A 23596-nucleotide genomic window follows, 5' to 3' on the forward strand; every position below is an offset into this window, starting at 1 on the left:
TAGAAAGAGCTTGATTAGCCAGGAGTGTCTAATTGAGTTTGGAATTAACCCAGGACACCGACCTCCCAGGACTGAGTTTGAGCACCCCTTGATTATAGTATACACATGATTGTTTATTCACCAATGTAAAACATGATGGTGAATATTTTTATGGTTTTAATGCACTTTCTAAGACCATTACGTTTATTAAAACAGTTTTTTTTATTAGGTATTGTTATTAGTTATCTTAATTATTAGCTATCTGCAGGACACCGGCTCTCCAGGACTGAGTTTGAGCACCCCTTGATTATAGCATACTCATGATTGTTTATTCACCAATGTAAAACATGATGGTGAATATTTTTGATGGTTTTATTGTACTATTTAAGACCATTACGTTTATTAAAATTGGGTCATTATTTGATTATGGGTCATTTTTGTTTACTAAAACAAAAACAACAATATATTTTTGTTACTTGGGAAAAAAATTTAATTAATTAAATTATGTAAAAGGAAATATTTCTCATTTTCATGTAGTTAAAGTTAATGTACAATAATAAATTAATCCATAAAAAAAGCCAACATTACTAATATATATATATATATATATATATATATATATATATATATATATATATATATATATATATATATATATATATATATATATAAAATAAAATAATAAATCAGGGTATCCGCAGGGTCTTTAAAAGTTGATAAATCAATGTAGAGAAATTTAAGGCCCTTAAAAAGTATTAAAATGTCATAAATGCTATTTTGCAAGGTATTTGATTTTATATAATATTTGATTATGCAATGTATATTTGTATGTTAAAGTTTGCCTGAATTCAATCTGCGAATATCAGGCGAATATGCTGTGTAGTTTATGAAATCAAGCTAGATTTGACATTATGCTGCTTTGTTTACTGCAGTAAGGCAACACTACTTTTTCTGCAGTTCTATAGGCGCCAACCTGCTGAATTGGCTAGTTTCATTGATTTGTATTCAGTATAAGAATAATGTTTTAGTTTTGGATTAGTTTCTTACATTAATATTTAGTTAATGTTCTGTAAGTTGAAATCTCAAGTGGTTATAAGGTCTTAAAATGTATGGAAAGAGTCTTAAAAAGGTCTTAAAAGGTATTGAATTTCACTCTCGGTTCCTGTATATACTCTGTAAATATTAGTAGTTATTATACTTTTTTAAATTAAATAAATGTGTTAGAGCCATAATTTGATTTATTGTAATTATATTAATAGTGCTCAAATACATGTACAGTTTGCATATTTTGATATGTCTAGTTGTGTATATTCGCTGATTTTACCACTACTTTGTTTGTGATGGTTTGTTCCGCCTTTATTGGACATCAAAGTTATATTTCGAGATATGAAAGTATCTTTATTGTCTATTGGTATACTGCAGGAGAATTTTATAACCATTTTTTACTGGAACCAAACCAGAGTCAATTTATTGCTCGAATCATTTACTGAAAATTGTGATAGTACAACTTTTTTAATTTAACATAAAAAAATTTTCAATGTTTTAAATTGTTCAATTAATTTTCATGTGAAATACAATATTATATCTGAAGGCTCAATTACATTGAGCTTTATCATTGAGCCTTACTCTTAAAGGTTCAGGACACCCTGGAGAACTTTTTTTTTTTATATTAACAGATTTGTGTGTGTTGAGCATCAGTTAAGACAATGTTAGCACCTGTCAGCTTTAATTGTGGGGAAAACTGGATAATTTTGAGCTTTTGTCAGCTAATTTCAGCTTCCAGGTTTAAAATGATTTTTGGGGCGGGATCAAAATCGGCGACATAGCGCAGTACTGCAAGTGCAGTGATGACGCGTCGGTTTCTCATTATTATTCATAGCGGAGTTTTCTTATCCTATGAGAAGAGCCGGCTGCTTAATTATTCATGAGACCTGCCAGACCTGCCAGAGTCAAGCCCGAGTTGTGAGACACGTCACGGACCCATGGCACCCATATGCGTTTGTTTCCATGATCCACGGGGTTTGTTGCATGTTTTCCCCCGCGATCTTGTCAGGGCCGATCATACAGCAAAGCTGTGTGTGTGCTGCTAGCATTTTTGTCTGGAGAGCAGCACGAGAATTAGAGAATGGCGGACGCTGTCTTTTATCAGGAGTTCGTTCACATTCAGACACATCACTGTACTGCTGTGTTTGCCTAAATCCTCCAGATTACCAGCAGGGTTAATGGTTAAAATAGACGGGTCAGGAGACCTGCTGCACTGAGTCTGCTGGATTCGGGGATTGAGGGAGAAGTCCTCATTTATAGTTTACATGAACACACGTATCTTTATAATGATATAAATTGTGGTTATGTGTATATGAAATTACGAATAACAAATGCAGCAGGGCATTAAATCACTGTTCATTTCTTTGCATTTTAACTTTGTAAACTATAAACTCATGCGTCTCCTCACGGTTTGTCTCATTTTGTGAGCTAGCTTCGTTCGCTCACGTTCTCCCCTGCTGGCTACACCCACTCCTGCCCGATGCTCGCGGAGCTCCACACCTATTAATCATGCATCTTTTGAAAAAATTCTGAAGTAGACTTTAACCGAAAGTGGGGGGTGTCATGGCCCTTTAAGCCAGATCTGCTAATTTGATGAACATTTTGTTTTTTTTTGTAGGAGATGGAAACTAAGTATTATAATCTACTTCGCCAAAGGCCTGTCGGATCAGCAGCAGAAGCAGACGAGAGCAGAGGTAACGTCCACTACTACAGATTTCCACTCAAACCAGTTGTTGTTTCAAGTTCCTTCTGTCATTCTGCTGTGTCCTTCCTCCCGCAGAGAAGAAATAAGAGTGGCAGAAGTCGCCGGCTCCTGTGATGACGGGGGCATCTCTTCAGTCTCCGCACAAGCCTGTCTGCCTCACTGCTGAACACCTCCATCCAAAAAAAAAGAGGAGGAGAATATTCTAACAAGCTTTCTTCTCTTGCTTCTGTCAGCACTCGTCAATTAGGCAAGACGGACTGTCTCTTCTCTGCCTTTACCTGTCCCGACTACATGTCCTCATTCCAGCAAACGTGGGCAGCCCAGTCTGCTAGTCCTCGCTAGACAATGGAGAACGATACCAAAATGTACAAAGCTGTGTGTCTTCAGAATATATATACAGTATGTAACAAACAGTCGAGAACGGATTTTTAAAAAAAACTAATGTATTGTTTTTTTCCTCTTTTTAAATCCTGAGATGTATTTATTTTTCTTTTAGTGTTTTTTCCATGTTTCTTGCATGCTTTTGGCTGTTGAAACTCTTTAAGCTGTCTGTAGCTGTAGGCATCAGGATGACTGAACAGGGCGAGTGCTTCCGAATTCAGACTTTTCCCCTTTTTTTCTATGGAAGGCCAAATCTGTGCAGTACATAAAGAGAGTTTTTTCTTTTTGCTGAAGGCCTCGCTCTGTTCCTCCAGCCAGCTGACATTCCTCCCAGAGCCCTGGACTCATTGGTTTTGCCCTCGAGACCCTCCTGGATGGAGCTCAGGCTCTCCTGGTCTGCAGTGAAATTATGATGACTGTAAAAAAAAAAAGAGAGAGAGAGAGAGAGAATTACCATCAAAATAGCAGGTGATGCAAAACTTGGAAATAAAAATGCAATGATAAAGCTTCTGTGCTGATCAGTTTGGCTTGGTTTTTGGCAGTTCTTTTAAATTGAGGCTCTGAAGGAGTATAATGAGAACATGTGCCGGCATGTTCATGACCCAGAGTGGTAATTCAAGTAGCTTGTCAATCAAAACGGCATGTTGTTTGAAACCATAAGCCGTAAGGTAGGGTTTTTTACAGAAGCTCTATAGAGAAACCTCAGTGCTCACCAAACATGATAAATGTTACTAGATAGCTCTTAAAGTAACAGGTTTTTCTTTTGAAGGAATAGTTTAAACCAAAACTGGAAATGTTTCTATTTCTAATAATGTTCTTGACAAGCAAAACAATACTTTTACTGCTTGTTCAAGCTGCCTTTTTAAATTGAGCTGAAACAACACAATTATTAAATCTTTTTTTGGGAAAACTTCATTGTTTCATGTTCAGTCTACTCACATTTGTAAAAACAATTAAGCTAACTTAATCTATTTTTGTTGAGACAACATGAGGGAATTGTGTTGAACCCAGCATCTTTTTTTTACAGTGAACAAAAAAACTCTATAATTCTATAATTGGATCTCAACATAACATCTAGGGCTGCACGATATTGGAAAAAATGGACATTAAGATATTTTGTTTTTCTGCGATACGTATTGCAGTATGAATGCAATTTCATCAGACGGTTTAATAGCACTATTTTGGAAAGAAATCCTGAATTTAGACTGACTATGGTGATTTTGTATTGGAATAAGAAAAAAAAAATTGCAAGCAAAAATATATACAATAGAGCAAAGAAAAAAAGTCAAACAAACAGCGTTATGGTTTTCTGGCATGTCAAACAGTATCCAGGTACAGAAATCGAATGATCAAATGTCATGTACAATAATACTATAACAATGAATAGACTTAACTGTATTAATATTTAATAACAATTATTGTTTAATAAGTTACAAATGTACTTTTTTGTACCCAAATGCTTCAATCTCTCTTGAAATGCCTTTAAAAAAACATGCAAATGATAAACTTTCACTCTGTTTTGGGTAAACTTCATAGTTACTCCACAAATCTCTTGCATTCGCAACTGTAGTGCTGATCAAATTTAATCCAAAGCAGCATTGGATATCCTGTGATGTGACTATTGTGAATGCACATATTGCGATATCAATGCTGAAATAATATATTGTAAAGCCCTATGCAAATTTAGTCTAAAATAGAATTTGTCCTCGGAAGCATAAGTCCAAGGCACTGGAAAAGTGAAAAAAATATATAGAGCTTTTATTAACATGACTATTCTATGAAACAGCACCTACTGTATGTGTTTTTTGTGATTGATTTCACACTTTCGTTTTTTTTTTTTAAAGACATTGCATACATTTATTTCCACCACACAATTGCCTTCCATAAGATTGTGAACTAACGTGTCAATGTATTGCAGAGCTATACAAGAGCTTTATATTCATGTATGTTTTTTTATGTTTACATTTCTTTAAAGTGAGCTAAATTTGGATTTTAGACTGTTTATTTGCATAAGATGGAGAGAAACCTGGAGTTGTTGTTTTTTTTTAAACCCATTTTTTGGAAACTTTTTTCCAACTTTAAGTCAGTGAGACATTTGGTGAAGGCTATATCGTGCCAAAGTCTCTTTCAAGAGTTCCCACTTAGACATTCTTAGCTTTAATAGCAGGTTTGGCATGCTGTCCCGGGAGAGAACCCTGAGCTCGGAGATACTTGAGCCCAAGGCCGAGCCCGGTCAATAAGCATATAAGAGGATGCGAGATCAGGTAGGTTTCAAGAGCTCCGCTAAGAAAAGGGAGGAAAAGGAGGAGGGGGATTTCTCCAAAACTAAGAGCAGTAAAGAATAAAACTATCCATTTATTGTAAGCTTGGATCACTGATTGGATTATTACTGATTACAGATATGGAGCCAGTCATGCTCAATCATATCACGTGCTCTTCTCAAGTTTATGAAACTTCACTTAGGGCATGTCTACTCGCGGGCATTGTGTCTGAATGGGGAAACATCAAATTCTCCAAAACTCTTTGCCAAGTTCATGTTTACATAACATATTTAAAATAACCAATAAAATCAAACAACAACTCTCATGAGTTTAGTTTCTAAACATCTAAATCAAACAAAATCGCTCATTTTCAGGTTACCCAAGCTAATGCGCATGCGCACTCAAAAGGAACAAGATCACGACACCAACCTCATTTACGGCCGTTCCACTCATTATCATCAAAGTTTCTGTAATGAAATGTATTAATCTATAGACTTTGGTCTCGCTTTATGTCATTTCCAAGTCATGTGGAATGCCATTGACTGCAACATTCTCTGCCAAAGTAGCAACAGAAAACATGACCAGAAATCAGTAATCAAAGTAAGTTTGTCTACCGTAAAGAACCAGTATAATTGATAAGTTCCATGAATGTTAAAGTTTCTTCACAGAATCAGATGCCAATAAAGAAACTTTTCTAAATTTTGAGTTTGCAGTAACAAAAATGAAAAAATAAAAGTGCCCACAGTAGCTCATGCTGGCAGAAAATCCCTGCTTTCATTGACACTACAAATGCTTGTGAATTTTCTTTATCATGGACAATTGCTTTAGTCAAGATTTTCCCTAAGAGTTCAGGGTTGTATGTGATTTCAGTCACCTTCTTAAGTTTGCAGCAACACAGCAAGTTTCTTTAGCACAAGCGCCAGTAAATGGAGAGCAAAGAATGTAAGCATAATTAATGCTCTAATTATGTACTGCCTTGGAGCATGATGGGAAATTTTGTTTGCTTTTCAAGTCGTGCAAGCCTGTCTCCTCATAAAGCAGCTAAATGAGTTGTGCTTTTTGGCAAGCTTTATCGTTATTCCTCATCAAGGGTACATAAATTGGGTACAAACTAAATTGTACAGTCATCATTCACAGTTACAACGGTTTATGATCAATACTCATTTGCTTCCACCATGATTCTTTACTCGACACACCCAGTGTGTAAATTATGCACTGACTTTCAGTGTGGCCAAACTTTAAAGGACTTGCTATGAGCTCGAGATTTGTCTTTGGCAATTGACTTTTGATGTCTTTGAAATATATATTTAAATATATTAAGATAGCTGTATTGGTTTGGTGGCGTAGTGGGTATTGCTGTTGCCTCACAGCAAGAAGGTCGCTGGTTCGAGCCTTGGTTAGATCAGTTGGCATTTCTAAGTAGAGTTTGTATGTTCTCCACATGTTTGTGTGGACCTCCGGGTGTTCTGGTTTTCTCCAAAGACATTCGGTATGGGTGAATTAGGTAAGCTAAATTGTCTGTGGTGTATGTGTGTGAATGAGAGTGCATGCGTGTTTCCCAGTAATGGGTTACAGCTGAAAGGGTATCTGCTGCATGAAACATGCTGGATAAGTTGGCAATTCCATCCACTGTGGCGACCCCTGATTAATAAATGGACTAAGCCGAAAAAAAGGAGCAAAATAATGAATATAGTGCAAATAAACATAAATAATGGATAGCTATATGATGTTTTATATCTTTTTTATAACTTGTAGGCCACTGATCTTCAGATAATAGAGAATAAATTAGTAAATTGAAAGTTTCAACATGATCTTACATTGCTTAAAGACGTTTTTTGACCAGAACCCTACAAAATAAGATAACTAAAATTAAAGTGGTGTTCATAACAGTGGAAGTAGCATTGTTTATTTTATGTATGTGCTGTGGTTAAGTTAATTGACGTCCAATCAGAATACTAATGTGATCAATCAAAATAAATGACCTGAAATCAATTTAATGCTCTTACAATATTTTATGCGGCACAACCGTTTGTCTTGGTTATTGATAAAATTGTAAATCTTTTACTTTTAAATACTTGGTTATTTGAAATTTAAATAAAACTAAATAAAACTAAATTATTATCATTTAATATTAACACAATGAGATAAAAGCAAAAATATAAATAATACATAAAAACCGAACTAGATTTACAACATTATTAACTTTAATCAAACAATACGCACGCAAGCTTTGCTTAATGACGCCTAAGTTACGTGGACGCAAACTCAAATGAGCCCACACTGTTTTAGCAATGGCGGCGGATATGAGCGTGTTCCTCAAAGTGGATTCATAGTCTATTAAAATATATCCTAACCATTACCTCCTGCATACTAATGTGTGTACTAAAACATACTTTCCACATTAGAGTACATTATTTGGTAGTAGCAGGTGAATTTGAAGAGGAGGTTATTGACTTCAGACTCCAAACGTTTAGGCCTTCATTAAGCGACAAGACGTTGAACTTGATTTTCACTTGCTCGAAGGTAAGTAAATGAACCTAACGTTACCCATAACGTTACTCTCTGAAAATCGCTAATCGTTTCCCAATTGTGTCATGTAAATGTAGAAACGTCGTTTTGTGTAAAAATGTGTCAATTGTTATTGCTAGGGAACATAGAACGAAATCATAACACATCAAATAAACCAGTTAAAGCTCATCAATCATATTTGCTACAGCTGAGTCCATATAGTTCGTTTGTCACAAGTATAACGTTAGTCACCTAACGTTAAGTTAGTTTTTTTATGCCTCGTCATATCGTTTGGCGTTATCGATGCAGTGAACATCCCTGGATAATTAGACTGACCTCATCTAACATTTGTACGTTAGTTATATGGACAATCCAGTATTAGACATCATATGATAAGCTAGTTTCCTTAGCTTCGTCTGACCTCCAAAAACTCACAGCCTTCAAGAGCTTTCCCACTAGGCTACTAAATACAACTTTAGGCTATTTAGTGTTATCAGACCTGATTAGCTATTTTTACTTACTTTAGGACAAAGTTGGGTAGCTTGAACCACGAGTCGGCTATGCCTTCTAGTCATTTCATTTTTGCCTCGTCATTGTTAACGTTATAGTTTTGTTTTTGTTTTTTTTATCGATGCAGTGAACATCCACTGATAATCAGAGATGTATAAAGTACTAGAGACCAAGACTTAAGTAAAAGTAAAAAAGAGTTATATTATTTTAATTATTAACATTATTATTTAAAATACAGATCAGAGTGAACTTTTTTTTCTCAGTTTCAAGGGCTGACTCCCCCACACACAACCTTTGTCATCGTTTAGGGGGATCAAGGCTTAATTAAGAGGGTCAGTTCCCCCCAAACCCCCTGCAATTCGCACCCTGAATATAACCAACCCATGTATGCAGAAGATGCTGTTGATTTTGCAGAGACCGGCCAGTAGAGGGCAGATATTGCTTGTTGTCTGTTCTGGACACTGTGTGAAACCCATAGGGCTGCAATGACATCAATGCTCTGGCTTTAACTGGATTCTACAAGTTAGCCATGCAGAAACAGAGCAGATCAAATGTTTAAAACTACAAGTCCTGTTAAGCTCAGACGGTCCTCCTTGGGCATTGCTCATTAAGGCAACACTTGTTGCAAATCAAAAAAGAGCAAGGAAAAAAGCTTCTTGCATAACCATGCTCTTGCATACATCAGTAGTACTCATTCAGATGAATCACAGAGCTCCCTTGTAGCCTCAGTCAAGTTCCCTCTGAGCAGTTTTCGAGAGACGCTGTGTTCCTCTGAAGGAAAACGCTCTGCTTTTTACACTAGTGTCCGTTTGGTGCAATGTCCTCGTGATTTCACCCTTAAGACCCGGTGCAGGATAACAGTCAGTCAGCAGGATAATTGATTGTCTCAGTCTCTGCATGCACCTGTCAATTATCTAATTGAAGCGCTGAGGGGGGCGAGAAAAGGGGTGAACTGTGGTGTCACATCACATCTTTTGCAGTTTCTTAGGTCACCTAGACCAACCCAGGAGTCGTTGATGTTTCCGCTTTTTGCTTCACACACTTTAGGGAAGAGTATATTATTTACAAGAATGGTTTCCAGCCTTTGGGTCAGGAGAGCCATATTATTTTAACATTCAAATGTCTTAATGTATTAATTATCACAACAACTGCATAAAGATGATAATAAAAGCTTTAACAAAGGTGGACACATTTTATATTAACCAAAAATAATGGTTGACTTTCAAACATGATATACTAAAAATTACTATGTTCAAATTATATATATTTAATAAATAGATAAATAAATATTTATATATATATATATATATATATATATATATATATATATATAAATATATATATATATATATATATATATATATATATATATATATATATATATATAAATTTTTTTTTGTTGCACATTTCTTTTCGATTCGTTTTTGCTTTGTTACAAAAAACTGCAGACAGCCTAACTGAAAATGTCTGCAGGTGGTCAGATAGAAAGACCGAAATGCTGGAGGAAATATTCTTTAAGGCACACTCCACATTTTGTTGTTACATTGTGTATTAAACCGATGGAAAACTAAAATTTACTGTATTCTAAGTCAATACAGTTCTATGCCAGTGGTTCCCTGCCATGTGTTCAAAATCTGAACAGAAAACATGCTTACAATTAAAGCATATTAATTCAGTCAATTAAGTGTTTTTTTGTTTTTTTTTTGCATTTTAATCTATAAAATTATTAATACAGAAATAAGATGATCAGCACAATATTTTGAGTAAATGCTGAAAATTGGACATTAATTGTATAATTCTTCATTTAGTTTATCTATGTTGTTTCATGAGTGCAGGCCTCAAGCTGCATTTTGTTAAAATTGCTGTGAATACTAGTTAATCTTTCTTTTCCAGCAAGCATTTTTGTTTTTTAAAACAAATCTAATAGACATCTACACCTACATCTTGGCTTAAACCAGGCTAATCCAGAACTGTCTATAGAAAGCTAATAGATGTCTAAGAATAGCCTAAAACTAGACTAGTCATCAAATAGAAGAAATGAATGACTACGCATGATGCTTGGCGGATTGTGTTTAAGTGATTTGTTGTCAGTGATCATTAGGACAAGCTAAATGTATAAAAGAAGAAAACTTATACTATATATATATATATATATATATATATATATATATATATATATATATATATATATATATATATATATATATATATATATATATATATATATATATATATATATATATATATATGTATAAATATATATATATATTAGTTAATAGTGTTGCCATAGATATGCTTGTGGTATGGCTTAAAGTACAACACCAAGTTCTACTTTTAAAATGTCATGAATGCATCAAATGTCAAAAGGACTCTAACAAATAAGGCAATCTAAGCTATAGGGTGGGGATTGCTGTATGGTTCAAAAATCGGTGTGAATTCAAGCAGTAATTTGGTATCATTTATGTATTTATGCAATTTTCAACTGTAGACTTGAATGATACAAGGTGCATTTTCAGATTTAAATTTAAGTACACTTAAGAGCCTATATTATGTGCAGTTTTAAAATAATACAATTTGCAATAAGTTCAAAATGATTACTTGCCAATGAGAACTTGCAGTTCTTTCACTTTAGTCATGCCCATACCTTCCAAAATCACGTTTGTCCTGAGAGTATCCCATAATTTACACCCATCTTCCTCCACCCTCCTATTTTGTTTTTTTTCCTGCAAACTCCCGTAATTCCACCCACCCTCCCCAGTTTTATGGGGATATTTTAAAATATAACATTGAGATTTATGTTGCAAGTATATGAATACAGTTTCACCATGTAGTTTGAACAGCTCTGTTTTAAAGTATTCATTTATTTAGACTGATTTGGGATTATTCTGTAGGGGAGTGAATCATTCATAAAATGTAGTTGCAGTTACAGATAAAAGTGAAATATACAGTGTTTTCTGGGGATTCAGGTAATGATATCGAAAAATCAAAAGTAACACTATAGTCTTCATTGTATAAATAATCCAATGCAATCCATATTTTAATTAAGTTAAAAATGATTCATTTGATTGTGCCTGAATACATTAACTTTCCTGAATGCTTATATAGTCACAAGCCTTAGAAAAACCTGAGAATGAAATAAATTTCACTTTAATATAGTTAAACTCTGCCATGACTTTACAAACTTCATGTATTCTAAAATGTGGTCAACTATAATCCTATAATATAAACTTAACTTTGCACATTCTGTAATGTGACTATCGCAGATGCACACATTGCCATATTGATGCTGAAACAATATATTGTGCGGCCCTAGTCCTCCCCAATAGTCAAGTTGATTTTCAGTATGCGTAATCTGAGTGCGTCTTCTGCAGTCATAATACAGCAGCAAAGTTCCTTGATTATTGATAAAATGAGACTATAGTTCCAACCACATCGACCAAGAAATGAGCTTTTCATATTACATACTACTTTTCATTTTCCATTTGATTTGGCACACAATGTTAGCCAGACACAATTTCTTTTTTTTCTTTTACTTTTAAAAACATTGTACTTTTTAACAATTTTATAGCACACACTCACAATAAATAAACAAGTGACAAAACGAACAGGTCATCGGAGACATCACATACCGCTTTTACATAATTCTTACGCAATTATGTATTTTTATGACTGTTACATTCTTACATCCCCATCAGAAATAATATGAGAAAGAAATATAATGAATAGGACCAGCAACAAAAATGTTATGCTCTAAATTATCTTAAAATATCTTAAATTATGTTATGCTCTAAATTTTTTTGAGCATATTTACATCCACAATGCTCAGTAAATACTTCACAAAAGAGTCAGGCTTTAAATAGAAAAATGATCAAAACTGTGGTTTTTAAGATGCTAGTGGTCCAACCCCTTCAGACCTGAATTATGTTTCAAATTTCAGAAAAATGGGATGTCGTGATGTCCATTGTGATGGACGCAGGGTCTGAAGGGGCTAATCTGCTCTAATTGTCAATGCTAAGCTAAGTTGAATGTGCTCCCTCCATGCCTGGATATTGGCTGAATGGATTACAAAAAGGTCTCAACAACTCTAGGTTAGTTGTAAAAAGAGTCTATTTTCAAAAAAGATCAATGCTCCTTTAAGCTTATAATTGTATAAAATGTTAAAACATTTCTAAATCAATTCTATCTTCATGCAGAGTAGGGATTTGCCCAACTTTCTTTTCCGCATTCATTTTTTAAATCATTTCAATTTTCCATTTGCTGAATGACCTGATAAAGCTACTACTGTTTGTCTTAATGCAGATCACTTTAATATAATATCACAATCTTCACAGTGCAGTTCTGCGAGCGCTCAGTCTGTGTGGGCTTTTCTAGCTTATTCATTACAGTGGGTGTACATCCTCACAGCAACGTTCTGCCTGACATACTGAGCTACTCGCATTTTAACACATTTATTAAAACACATAATCACAGTTATTTTCCACTTGACATGATGTGATACCCATATTTTAATATAAAGCAGCTCATCTTAACAAAGGCGAGCAAGACAGTTTAAAGTCACCCTGAATAGCAGGTCGCGTCATGAATAAATATGCATACGAACAATGAACCTGCATAGTTTTTGATAGTCACTAAAACAACAGGACAGCCACTTTGTTTCAGGAGTTAATGTGGATAAGCTGTTTTAGACATCAGAGTTCGACCGAGGCAGTACAGTGAAGACAATACGCTTTTAGAAACCTCTCAAGCTTATTATGGCGTAATGTGGCAGCCAAGAGACATGCAAGGAGAGGTTACGAGTCCCCTGTAGGACGCCAGTGTTTGATTCTGACCTCACTTCCACCCCTTGGTGACTAATGAACCTCTTCGCTCATATTGACTCGTCTAAATGGAACGTTCCCCCTCGGCATTTAGTCTCCCTAGAACGGCGCTCTGCTGCTTTTAATTACATAGGTGAACAAACCTGGCTTAATATAGAGAGAATTAACACGCCCCCCTTCCAAATTATTATTCAGACCACTCAGAGAAGAACACATGGATTAGTGTGAATGACATCCGTGCTACAGTAGACTGGATGAATTAAGTTCTGCAAGAATGACTTTTCCTCTTGACTTCAAAATTGCTTCAAATTTATGAACTTTTTTTTTTAGAGTGAAGCTGTGGGGGAAATACTGTAATGCAAATCAAGTCATAAAGTAACACTTTTGAAAATAAAAGTTCCAAAATGGTGTCTTTTCTGTAATGTCATTTTTAGTTTCACAAAGAAGTATTCAGGGAACAGTTCATAGAGGGTTAGTGCATCCAAAAATGTCAATTCTGTTTTGCATTACTCACTCTAGTGTTGTTCCAAAGCTTGGAGACCATTTTTCAACTACACAACACAAATTAAGATTTTTTTAAAGATGAAATTCAAGGTATTTGTCATCCACAGCAAGGTTATTATACTATTGTTAACCATATTTTTGTTTTTTCATTTGTTTTCGTTAACTAAAATAACAATAAAAACGAGAGTTTTTTTTTTTTTTTGAAAAACTAGAACTGAAGCTGTTGTGTATATACAAAACTAACTGTAACTAAAATTGTAGCAAAAATCCCTTGTTTTCGTCCATGTAAATGTACTGTATGCCTTTTAGAAGTAAGTATATTTATTTCGCGCTGCCATGTGACCTATATGCCAGATCAAGCTGGTCCTCGCTGTTGCTCCAGTGAAATCGGCTGGACATGACAGCAGCATGGTGACCACCGTCACGAGGTCACAGGGCGACCTGAGCCGACACTTAAAAGTATTAATTGAACACGTTTGTGCTTAATAATGGGTTTTAAAAGGGAAGTGAAGCAATCAGTCAAGTTTACCTTATTTTGTGCATTGGATTCCACTTAAATGTAAATATATTAAACTCGATTAATGTAACCATTTAGCAGAAAACGGCATGTCTTACTATAGATTTTAGACCTAGGGCGCTGCCATCTTGGAATGTCGCTATGTCTGACGTCACAGGGTTGGTTGAGTTTCCTTCGCTAAACGGAAACAATAACAAAGTAAAGGACTGTAAAGCATAATTTAACCCAATGTGTGAAGTTGTGGACGTGGAGCTGCTGCAAATACAAGCATCAGATGTGTGTCTAATATAAAAGTATATATATTTATTCTATTTTTCTTTTTTCCCCTTTTAATTACAGATCATTTGACGTGCTTTGCTCCACTCACTGTATAACGCTGCCTGACTGCCTGTCTGGGTTTCCACCATGATTGTCTTTTGTTTATACCCTTTAATTCTGTATTAGTGATCGCGATCGCAGACGAATCGTTCTTTTTAACCAGATTTTCTAGGTGAACCGGTTGAACTAATTCACCAAATCGAACTGAGTTACTTGAAATGATTCTCATTTTCAGTAACGTTAAGGACATAACTTCAAACAACTTATTTTTTACATGACTAATACCCCCTCTGACTCGAAATAAACCAATATATACTGAGTTATTCAGTTATTAGAACAGTACACTGAGATCAGATTTGAGAAGCAGTGAACCGATATTACTGCACATACATGATCCAGTGAGCTTAACTGAAACGGTACATGACAGCCTGCTGTGACTGAGCTAAACTTGAACAACTGCAGCTTGTGTAAACCAAGGGCTTAAATGAGAGGATCTGGCAAAATGTATGTTTATCTCATAACAGAAAGCCATAATGGAATTGAAATAAGTTAATAATACTTGAGTTGGATTGCAAAACGTAATTGTAAGAAACTTTTCAGATCATAGTGATGTTTTAACTGTCTGACATTTTAAATGCTGACTACATATTTGTGATATGTTGAGTCAAAACTTGGAAAGATTGTAACAAAAGAACTTTTCTTCAATTCTGTATCCAACGTCAGAAGCAGCCTTGCACAAATATTTACCCTGCTATCTTGTGGGCTGCTGTATTTGAATTTGAGGATGTGTAGATGGTAGTCTTAGACGGTAATGATGTAGCCTATCTTTGGTTGAGTTTTTATTATACAGTATTTATTCAGATGATTTTGAATGTTGCACCAAACAAATATCCTAATTTACTAAAAACAAACAAAAAATAATACTGAAACTAATAATTACTAAACAAAAATCTAAGCAATTTCAAAATATAAAACCTAGTAAATCTATCTCTATAAAACTAATTTCAGCTATCTGAATTTGAAAACAAAAAGTCAAAATGAAATAAAAACTAAAACTAATAACCCCTCCCCCCCCCCAAAAAAAAAAACAATAAAAAAAAACAATAAATAAATAAAAACACATTTGTTTTGTGACCAATGTCTTCTCTTCTGAGTGAGGTCTAGGTGCCTGTTTAACTTGGACAGTATGGCATATTCCCTTTAGAGTCAGCAGCATGAATCACAAGTGTTGTTTTACATTTAGCTATTGCTTGATATAATTGCAGATTTGGCATGCTGTCCCGGTAGAGAACCCTGAGCTTGAAGATACTTGAGCCTAGGTCTCCCGTCTGGTCATGTAGCTCCCCCTGGTAAAAGAGGAAAGGTGGATGGTGGGGTTCCTCGAAACGAAGGAAGGTAGGATGAATGGGTTTATTTATTGGAGGCTAAAATTCATCTGATTGGTCTAGCAATGATATCTGAATGGACTAGCAGTGATTATTGATGCAAGATCAGCCATGTTCAGTCACATCACATGCTCCCCTCAAAATTATTTTACAAAACATGTTGTCTGTAGTAAAACCCTGATCTGATGTGGACAAAATTTTGAAAAAAAAAAAAATCTGTTTCTTTTTACATGGTGTTGCTGATAATGACAGAGCTCTTTGGAGTGTAATACTAAAAACTGGTAATGCAAGTGTAGTGTAAACAGATGGATGACGATCATTTCTGTTTTACATTTTTTTTTTTAATGTGCATATACAACTACCTTAATGTTCTTCGAATCATTCAGCAGGATAGTTTTTCTATGACTATAAAAGTTAATATCATCATTTTAAAAATAGTAAAAATTGTAAAATGGTATTTTGTTAGAACGAAATCTGAAAACAAATTTAATTCAAGGTAAAAATTCAGAATTGTTAGAGACGTTATTGAAAGATATCAATTTGGAATTTTAAGAAATACATTCTAATGATTTGTGCTACCTGCTTCTGCTGCTCCATTAAAAAAAAAGTAGGCAGCACATGTTGAATGCAATGTTATTTATTATAGTGCTACCAGCGTTATTTTGATTCTGAGTAGTGTGATGTAATGCCCAAATATTAGCCAAACCTACCCTAAATGCCAAGTCCTAACCCCAGCATTACAACCATACATGATGAGTAGCATGAATTAACATCAAAACCTAAGGGTATACACTACACTAAGATTGATTTGTCCTGATGTTGTTGTAAACACAGAAGGCTTTCGTTCATTTCGAGAACCCAAATTAACATAATCTGAGAGATTTCGGTTCCCTCTATTGAAAGTATATTCACCTGAAGCTCTGATGCTTCAAACCATTTATAAAGAGATCAAAACAAGAAATCCTTGTGATTTGGACCATTTAACCCAAATCTAGAGATGAGACACGATTGCTTCATATGATGAGCAGATTTAATTGAGCCTTTTATTCACACATAAATGATAAATTAGCAATGTTGACATCCCTCACATTTTCTCTCTACAAGCATTTCTTGCTTTTGAATAAACCAGCCTTAAATAAGAGTAACAGAATTCTCCCATTTTTGTTGTATAAAGCAAAAATATCTTCATTTTGTATTGCTTGAAGATCAACAGAAGTCTCTAACTTTTGCAATGACTGACAAAACGTCTCTACACTCAAAACCAAGACTGACAGCCGTCTTCAACAGAGGCTTGAACGTGCCCTCTAATGCAGAACTATGCAATCGATCTGCACTGACAGCTGACCAGTGCTGAGTAAAGTCTCTGTGTGATATGCTTCAGAAAGCCTCTCCACCCGCTCGCATTGTGTTGGTATCTCTGTGTCCCGTCCACAGGGAGTCGCTCAGCTCAACTTCATAAGGACAGGGCCTCATAAATTTCAGCGGTCTTTTCTCCTGTATTGTGCCAACAACATTGATGTAGTTATCGAGCGGTTGTGGAGATGGAGGCGGGAGGAGGTTTAACCACTGTCTCATTACCATGGTGGGCAATCCGACACGTCTGCTTTATCATTAGCCTCAGAGAAATCACAGGAGACCACATGGTACAAACAAAACACATTTTTAAATATATACATTTAATATGTAATTCTAAATATTTTAATATACAGTTGGAAATTTTCACAGTATGTCTGATAATATTTTATTTTAGTCTTATTTTAGTCTAGTCCCTCTTATTTGTTTTTTTCATCTAGAATAAAAGCAGTTTTTAATTTTTTATGAACCATTTTAAGGTCAAAATGATTAGCCCCTTTAAACTAACATATTTTAGATGGTCTACAGAACAACAATAAAAGCGGGAAAGCTGTCCATAAAGAGATAAACGGTCAGCCAATAAGCGGTAAAAGGAATGTCATCATGCCACCCCATAGCGTTTTTTTTTAAAGACAAAATGCAGATGTATTTACCTCTGGCTACATAATTTGCGATCTCCAGAAAAGTTAATTGGGCTGCGTTTTTAGACTGACTCTATGTTGGAATTGAATGTTTGATTGGCATCAAATATCACCTGCAAATTATTCAATTTCGTTTAAAATCATAAAGCAGAGCCATCCATACTTAAGGTTGTTTTGAAAATATATTTATCAATAATCTATTTAAACGCATTTTAAATAATTGGCTAATCAATTTGTAAAAAAATTCATTAACGTAACATTGGAAGAAAATCTTTATTTGATGTCTAAAAGGAACATACTTTAAGGAAAAAAGTCTCATAGTTGCAAATATATTTATTTACATATTTTTTTGTATTGGAGTGACCCTGGTGTATGTTTAGGCCCTGCTGCCATTTGGCTCTTTGGTCACTAAAGCAACAAGATAAATGAGTGCCACTTTCATTTGTTTCTTTGACATTATTGGATGTCTTGTGCTCTGTTTAATTATGATGGAGTCTGGGCACTTTCAACATGACATCAGAGGAGATGAAATGAGTCACTGGAACCTTGAACTTTGCAGGTTTCTATGCAGTAAGTGTATTTCAGGTCATGATTTGGCACTTTGGTCATTTATGGATTATTACAGCCACTGCCACTTAGAGTGCATTCACTGACCGCTGACACAAAAATGGGAAGTATTTGTGGAAATTGCCATCTTTGTTCAGGTTGCATAGATATCGTTCACCCTTAAAGAAGAAAGAAAAAACTAAAATGATACCGTGCTGCTATTTTAATTTGTTGTCTAATTATTTATATCTATATAGTTTTTTTTTTTTTTTTTTTTAACCCAGCATGATTATACAGAATAAAAAAATACACTTGGATACTTTTTGACCCACGTTATTTAAAAAGTTTTCTTTAGCATGATATATGTTATAGTTTATATTAGTATATTTAATTATTATTACTTGTAAATGCAACTTTTAAATTTTGCCTTGATTTAATTGTTTTTTAATCTATTAATAGTTTTTTTTTAACATTTCCTTAAAAATATTGTATTAATTTGCATATTATAAGTTTATTAACTGTTAAAATAGAAAATAATATCTAGGCAACTAGCTGAAATAGATATTTTAAATATTTTTTAACATTTTGTGAAGCTTATTTATAAACTAATTTCAAGAGGATCACATGCCTCTGGTCGAGTTCTTACCAGGCCAGTTGACATTGCTGTGCGGATTTTACATGTTCTTCTAATGCTCGCGTGAGTTTCCCCCACTTTCCTCCCACAATCCAAAGACATGTCCAAAGACAATTGACCACACCAAATTGCTACCACAGATGAGCTCTTAGTAAGCAGTATATCTCTCCATATCAATCCCTAATATGTCATTAGCCATAAATAAGTAGAAAAGTTCTTGAGATCTACCTGATCTCAAACTCCTCTCTCGCCCTGCAAATGGGAGGGAGCCCAGGGCTCAAGGATCTTATGAGCTCGGGGCTCTCTTTCAGGATAACATGCCAAACACGTTTTATAATCAATCATCAGCTGTGAACTTTTGAATTTTATTTTATGTTACTATATCAAGTACATTCTCTTTCCATTCAAGTCAATTCATGTATTACATAAAACACTTTTTTTAACCACAGGCATGTTTTTTTTTTTTTTTTTTTTTATAAAGAAACTTACTTTTTTCTTTCTTTTCGGTATTTTTTTTCTGTTATACACCCACCAGCAACAAATAACAAACAAACTCACTCTCCAAAAAAAATAATTTTTACTGTATATTAAGCACTCATAATTCCTAATTATATAGTTCCATATATTTAAGTGGTTTTTAAACCATTTCGCAGTATCAAATAGAAACGATAAAACCAATAAGATACATTTTTTTGTAAATGTTAGCCCTGCATCTAAAGAATAAAATACAATTATAGGCAGACAAATTAATAATTGCTATAATTTATTTAAAATATTACAGATTTTGCACTTTAAAGCAAACTATATAAAAATGAAATGTTTAAAAAAAAAACACTAAATAAATGTTGACGATGTGGTGGCGCAGTAGGTAGTGCTATCGCCTCAGCAAGAAGGTCGCTGGTTCGACCCTCGGCTGGGTCATTTTTCATTTCTGTGTGGAGTTTGTATGTTTTCCCTGCGTTCGCGTGGGTTTCCTCCGGGGGCTCCGGTTTCCCCCACATTCCAAAGACATGTGATACAGGTGTATGTGTGTATGTGTGTGAATGATTATGAACGGATGTTTCCCAGTGATGGGTTGCGGCTGAAAGGGCATCCGCTGTGTAAAAATGTGCCGCATAAGTTGGCAGTTCATTCCGCTGTGGCGACCCCAGATTAGTAAAGTGACTAAGCCGAAAAGAAAATGAATGAATGAATAAAAAATAATTAATTTTAATCACACAAACATATGAATAGGGGTGTCACGATTTTGATTTTTAATCGAAATCGATCAAAATTTATGCTCAATTTCGATTATCGAATCAAAAAATAGAATCGTCGATGCTGCCACGCCCGCATGTCACGTCAGCTTGGCTTGCCAAGTGGGGAAAAAAACAGGCTTGTTGAAGTGCTTGTTGAACTGCAGATACAGGAGACTCGTCGACAGAACTTAAACCCTCTCCTCTTTCAATGAAGTCGCCGGTGTGTAAGCATTTTGGATTTCCAGTGAGTTATGTTGACAACGTTCGTGTTGTCGACAAAAAAGCACAGTTTTGCAAGCTCTGCTATGTACGTATTACGTACGGTTTGTCCGATAGACAACACCGGCATAGCGATCCTCCGCCCGTCCCCGTTGCAAATCCGCTCACGAAAAGTACACACTCAGGCCCTGTTTACACTGTCTTTGTTTTTAAATGGCATTTTAGAACGACAACGATTTGACATCCACAGTGGCGTGGAGCATTTCTGAGCAGCCCTCCTTCCTCTCTACCTCTAAAAATGCACATCACGTGACCACAAAGACACAGACGCACACACAGCCATACTCTCGAGACAGCTGGTCCAGGCAGTCAGAGGACTGCTTCAATCTTTCACTCACTTGTACTTAGTCATTTTAGCGAACACCTCAGATACTGTTGGCTGGTTCCTGTTGGATGTGCGTCTTTTTTACCGACGCCATTAAAACGACACATCACTGCCTATTCACGAGTCCCGCAGAAAAAGTGATTGAAAGGTGTTAATTATGTGTGTATCTTGCCTTTATTCATTTACTGTATGATTTGTTTATGGGTAAAACAAAGAAAATCCAGGTCTGGTAGTTTAAACGGTAGGCTACAAATAATTAATTGGTCAATAATTAATTAATATTTATATTCATAATATATATTTATATTCATGAATCGAGAATCGAATCGTGCCTTTAGAATCGAAAATGTAATCGAATCGAGGATTTGGAGGATCGTGACACCCTTACATATGAATGATGTTAATCCATTTGTAAACATTCAAGAGTTCACACTTAGCTGATGACTGATAATAAAGCGTATTTGGCATGCTGTCCAATTGTATGGGGAGATACTTCAAGGCGAAGATGACTATGGTAAGGAAATCTGGATATTTATGTGCATTTGGATTCATCTGATTAGTAAATTATAAGCTGGCTTATGTGGGACCAGCCATGGCAATAAGCATGAGATTCTCTCAATTAGTTTATAATAAACTTCACTTTATCTAAATAAATTAAAAATACACTCCTCTTTCTGCAGTTTTTATTCAGCTGTGGTTTTAAATTGATCAAAAATAAAGCCTTTTATTAAAATAGCATTATTTATTTCATATATAACCCTTCAAAATGCCACAAACCTAAACCATACAATTGGTCATTTTCAAGAATCTCTGCAATTTGGACATAAAATTTTGTTCACAGATGATATTCATATTCATAGCTGGATAGTCAGAAGGTGATGACGTTGCTAACAAACACTACACCTGTTCCTGCCAGTCTTTATCCGTCTGAAAAGTGAGATAACAGGAGGCGCAATGAAATGCTTGTTTGGGAAAGTTGAATTATTTGTAGGTGACAAAAAAGGTCAGGTGATTTAATCTATCTGAAACACTGTCACAGCATTCAGATCAATACGCTCCCATGCTAATGTCAGTCCTCGCTACACGGGCAGCAGCTGGATAACAAAAGCCTGACTGGAATGAAAATGACTTGTGTGCTGTTGTCCGTTACCTTTGCGGGTCAAACTCAATACGGAGCCCTTCTAAAGAGGCAGTCAGACATCCTGCTGTCCACTTTAATGCGTCTGATAGTCTTCTGGCTTCTGTGGGAAAAGGGCAGCTCTGCGCTCCTCCGACGGCCCCGGAAAAGTTCAGTGTGGCTTTTAACGTGTGGTTTTTATGAAAGGGTTGAGAGATACAGAAACACACTTTTAAGGTACATCCACTTTTTTTTTTCTCTGTAAATGCGTTCGCCTTCCTTTTATTCTGAGATGGCTTTTTTCCTGAGAAAATTGAGCTTTTTGAAGACGTTCTTGTAAGGGGATCAATGGTAGGATTTTATTTTGCTGTCCTGTTTCACAATGATATGTTTGCTATACAATGATAAACTGTATCATTGCAAGTTCATATAATAGTTGTTAGTAATTATTAGAATATAGCAATATTTTGCAGCATTCTATAATACTGTCAAAATGAGACTAAGTAAGGCAAGGCAAGACCAGTTTATTTATATAGCACATTTCATACACACTGGCAATTCAAAGTGCTTTACATAAACAGGAAAAAAGAAACGAGTATAAGAAAATAATAACAAATAATAAAAGTGATTAAAAACAGATTAAAATGTGTTAAAACATTTTAAAAGATTGAAAAAGAACAGAAAGACATAATAGTGTGTACTGTCAGACGTAGCACAGTGCTCATACAGTAAAGGCACAGCTAACAGATGTGTTTTCAGTCTTGATTTGAATGTGTCTAATGTTGGAGCACATCAGATAATTTTTGGAAGCAGCAGGAGTCTGAAGGTGGATTCACCATGCTTTGACTGAAACCTTGGAGTTTCTAATTTATTTGATCCTAAAGATCTGAGTGATTTTTTTTGGGGGTTGTATATAGAGAGCATATCTGTAATGTAATGGGGTCCTTAGCCATTTAGTGATTTATAGACAAGTAATAATACTTTAAAATATAATCTGAATGTTAAAAAAAATCCATTTACTGTAAAATGAATTACAGTTACTCTACTTTAGTCCATTTTCCATTTTACAGTACCTTGCCGGCAACTGGTCTGCCAGTACTGTACTCTAAAAATACTAACAGTGCATGTAGTTACTATAGTCAGTATACTGTAGGTAATAATATCCCTAAACCTAACCCTGAACGTTTATCTTACTCATTATAATGATTATATATCTTTAAAAAAATAATTTAAGTACTGTAAAATTTTTTTTTAAATAATATATAAAATTCTATAAGCAGTTTACCAGCTTTGTTGGCCTAAAACTTTTGCACAATGTATAACCAGCCTCTTTATTAAATCAAACTGAAAATATAGGATAATGTACAAAAGAAATCAACAGCAGAACATTTCCTCTTCAAGCAAAGTCTGTGTTTAATGTGGCTTCCTTTAGCACCAAGCACAGCTTGAACTGTTTTGTCTAATTGTCTTGACATTCTCTTAAATAATTTGTTGTCATATCAGGCTTCTTTAGTTCTTCTTTAGGATTAGACTG

General features: G+C 34.9%; 2 protein-coding genes and 1 long non-coding RNA gene across 9 annotated transcripts in view; 2 read left to right on the forward strand and 1 right to left on the reverse strand.

Annotated features, from left to right (window-relative positions):
- arhgef12a (Rho guanine nucleotide exchange factor 12a) overlaps positions 1 to 3619 on the forward strand; it is a 91123-nt gene extending 87504 nt beyond the window's left edge. For all 4 annotated transcript variants that reach the window (XM_087284128.1, XM_087284129.1, XM_087284130.1 and 1 more), the window contains 2 exons: positions 2642 to 2717; positions 2804 to 3619. In XM_087284128.1, coding sequence (XP_087140254.1) covers positions 2642 to 2717; positions 2804 to 2814 — 87 coding nt within the window. In that variant the 3' untranslated portion in view covers positions 2815 to 3619. The remainder of the gene's footprint in view (positions 1 to 2641; positions 2718 to 2803) is intronic.
- Positions 1203 to 8562, reverse strand: LOC147833672 (uncharacterized). The gene is made up of 3 exons (XR_015509407.1): positions 8400 to 8562; positions 2592 to 3525; positions 1203 to 1606 (listed from the first exon to the last, which is right to left on the reverse strand). It is a non-coding gene; the product is annotated as an uncharacterized LOC147833672 (long non-coding RNA).
- grik4 (glutamate receptor, ionotropic, kainate 4) overlaps positions 7632 to 23596 on the forward strand; it is a 647123-nt gene continuing 631158 nt past the window's right edge. For 3 of the 4 annotated variants that reach the window (XM_087284137.1, XM_087284133.1, XM_087284134.1), the window contains exons 1-2: positions 7632 to 7893; positions 15810 to 15939. The gene's annotated coding sequence lies outside the window, so the exon portion shown is untranslated. The remainder of the gene's footprint in view (positions 7894 to 15809; positions 15940 to 23596) is intronic. The other variant, XM_087284135.1, reaches the window with a different exon arrangement.

The sequence above is a fragment of the Danio rerio genome, chromosome 15 (genome assembly GCF_052040795.2).
Source record: "Danio rerio strain M-AB ecotype USA chromosome 15, GRCz13ab, whole genome shotgun sequence".
NCBI classification, from domain to species: Eukaryota; Metazoa; Chordata; class Actinopteri; order Cypriniformes; family Danionidae; genus Danio; species Danio rerio.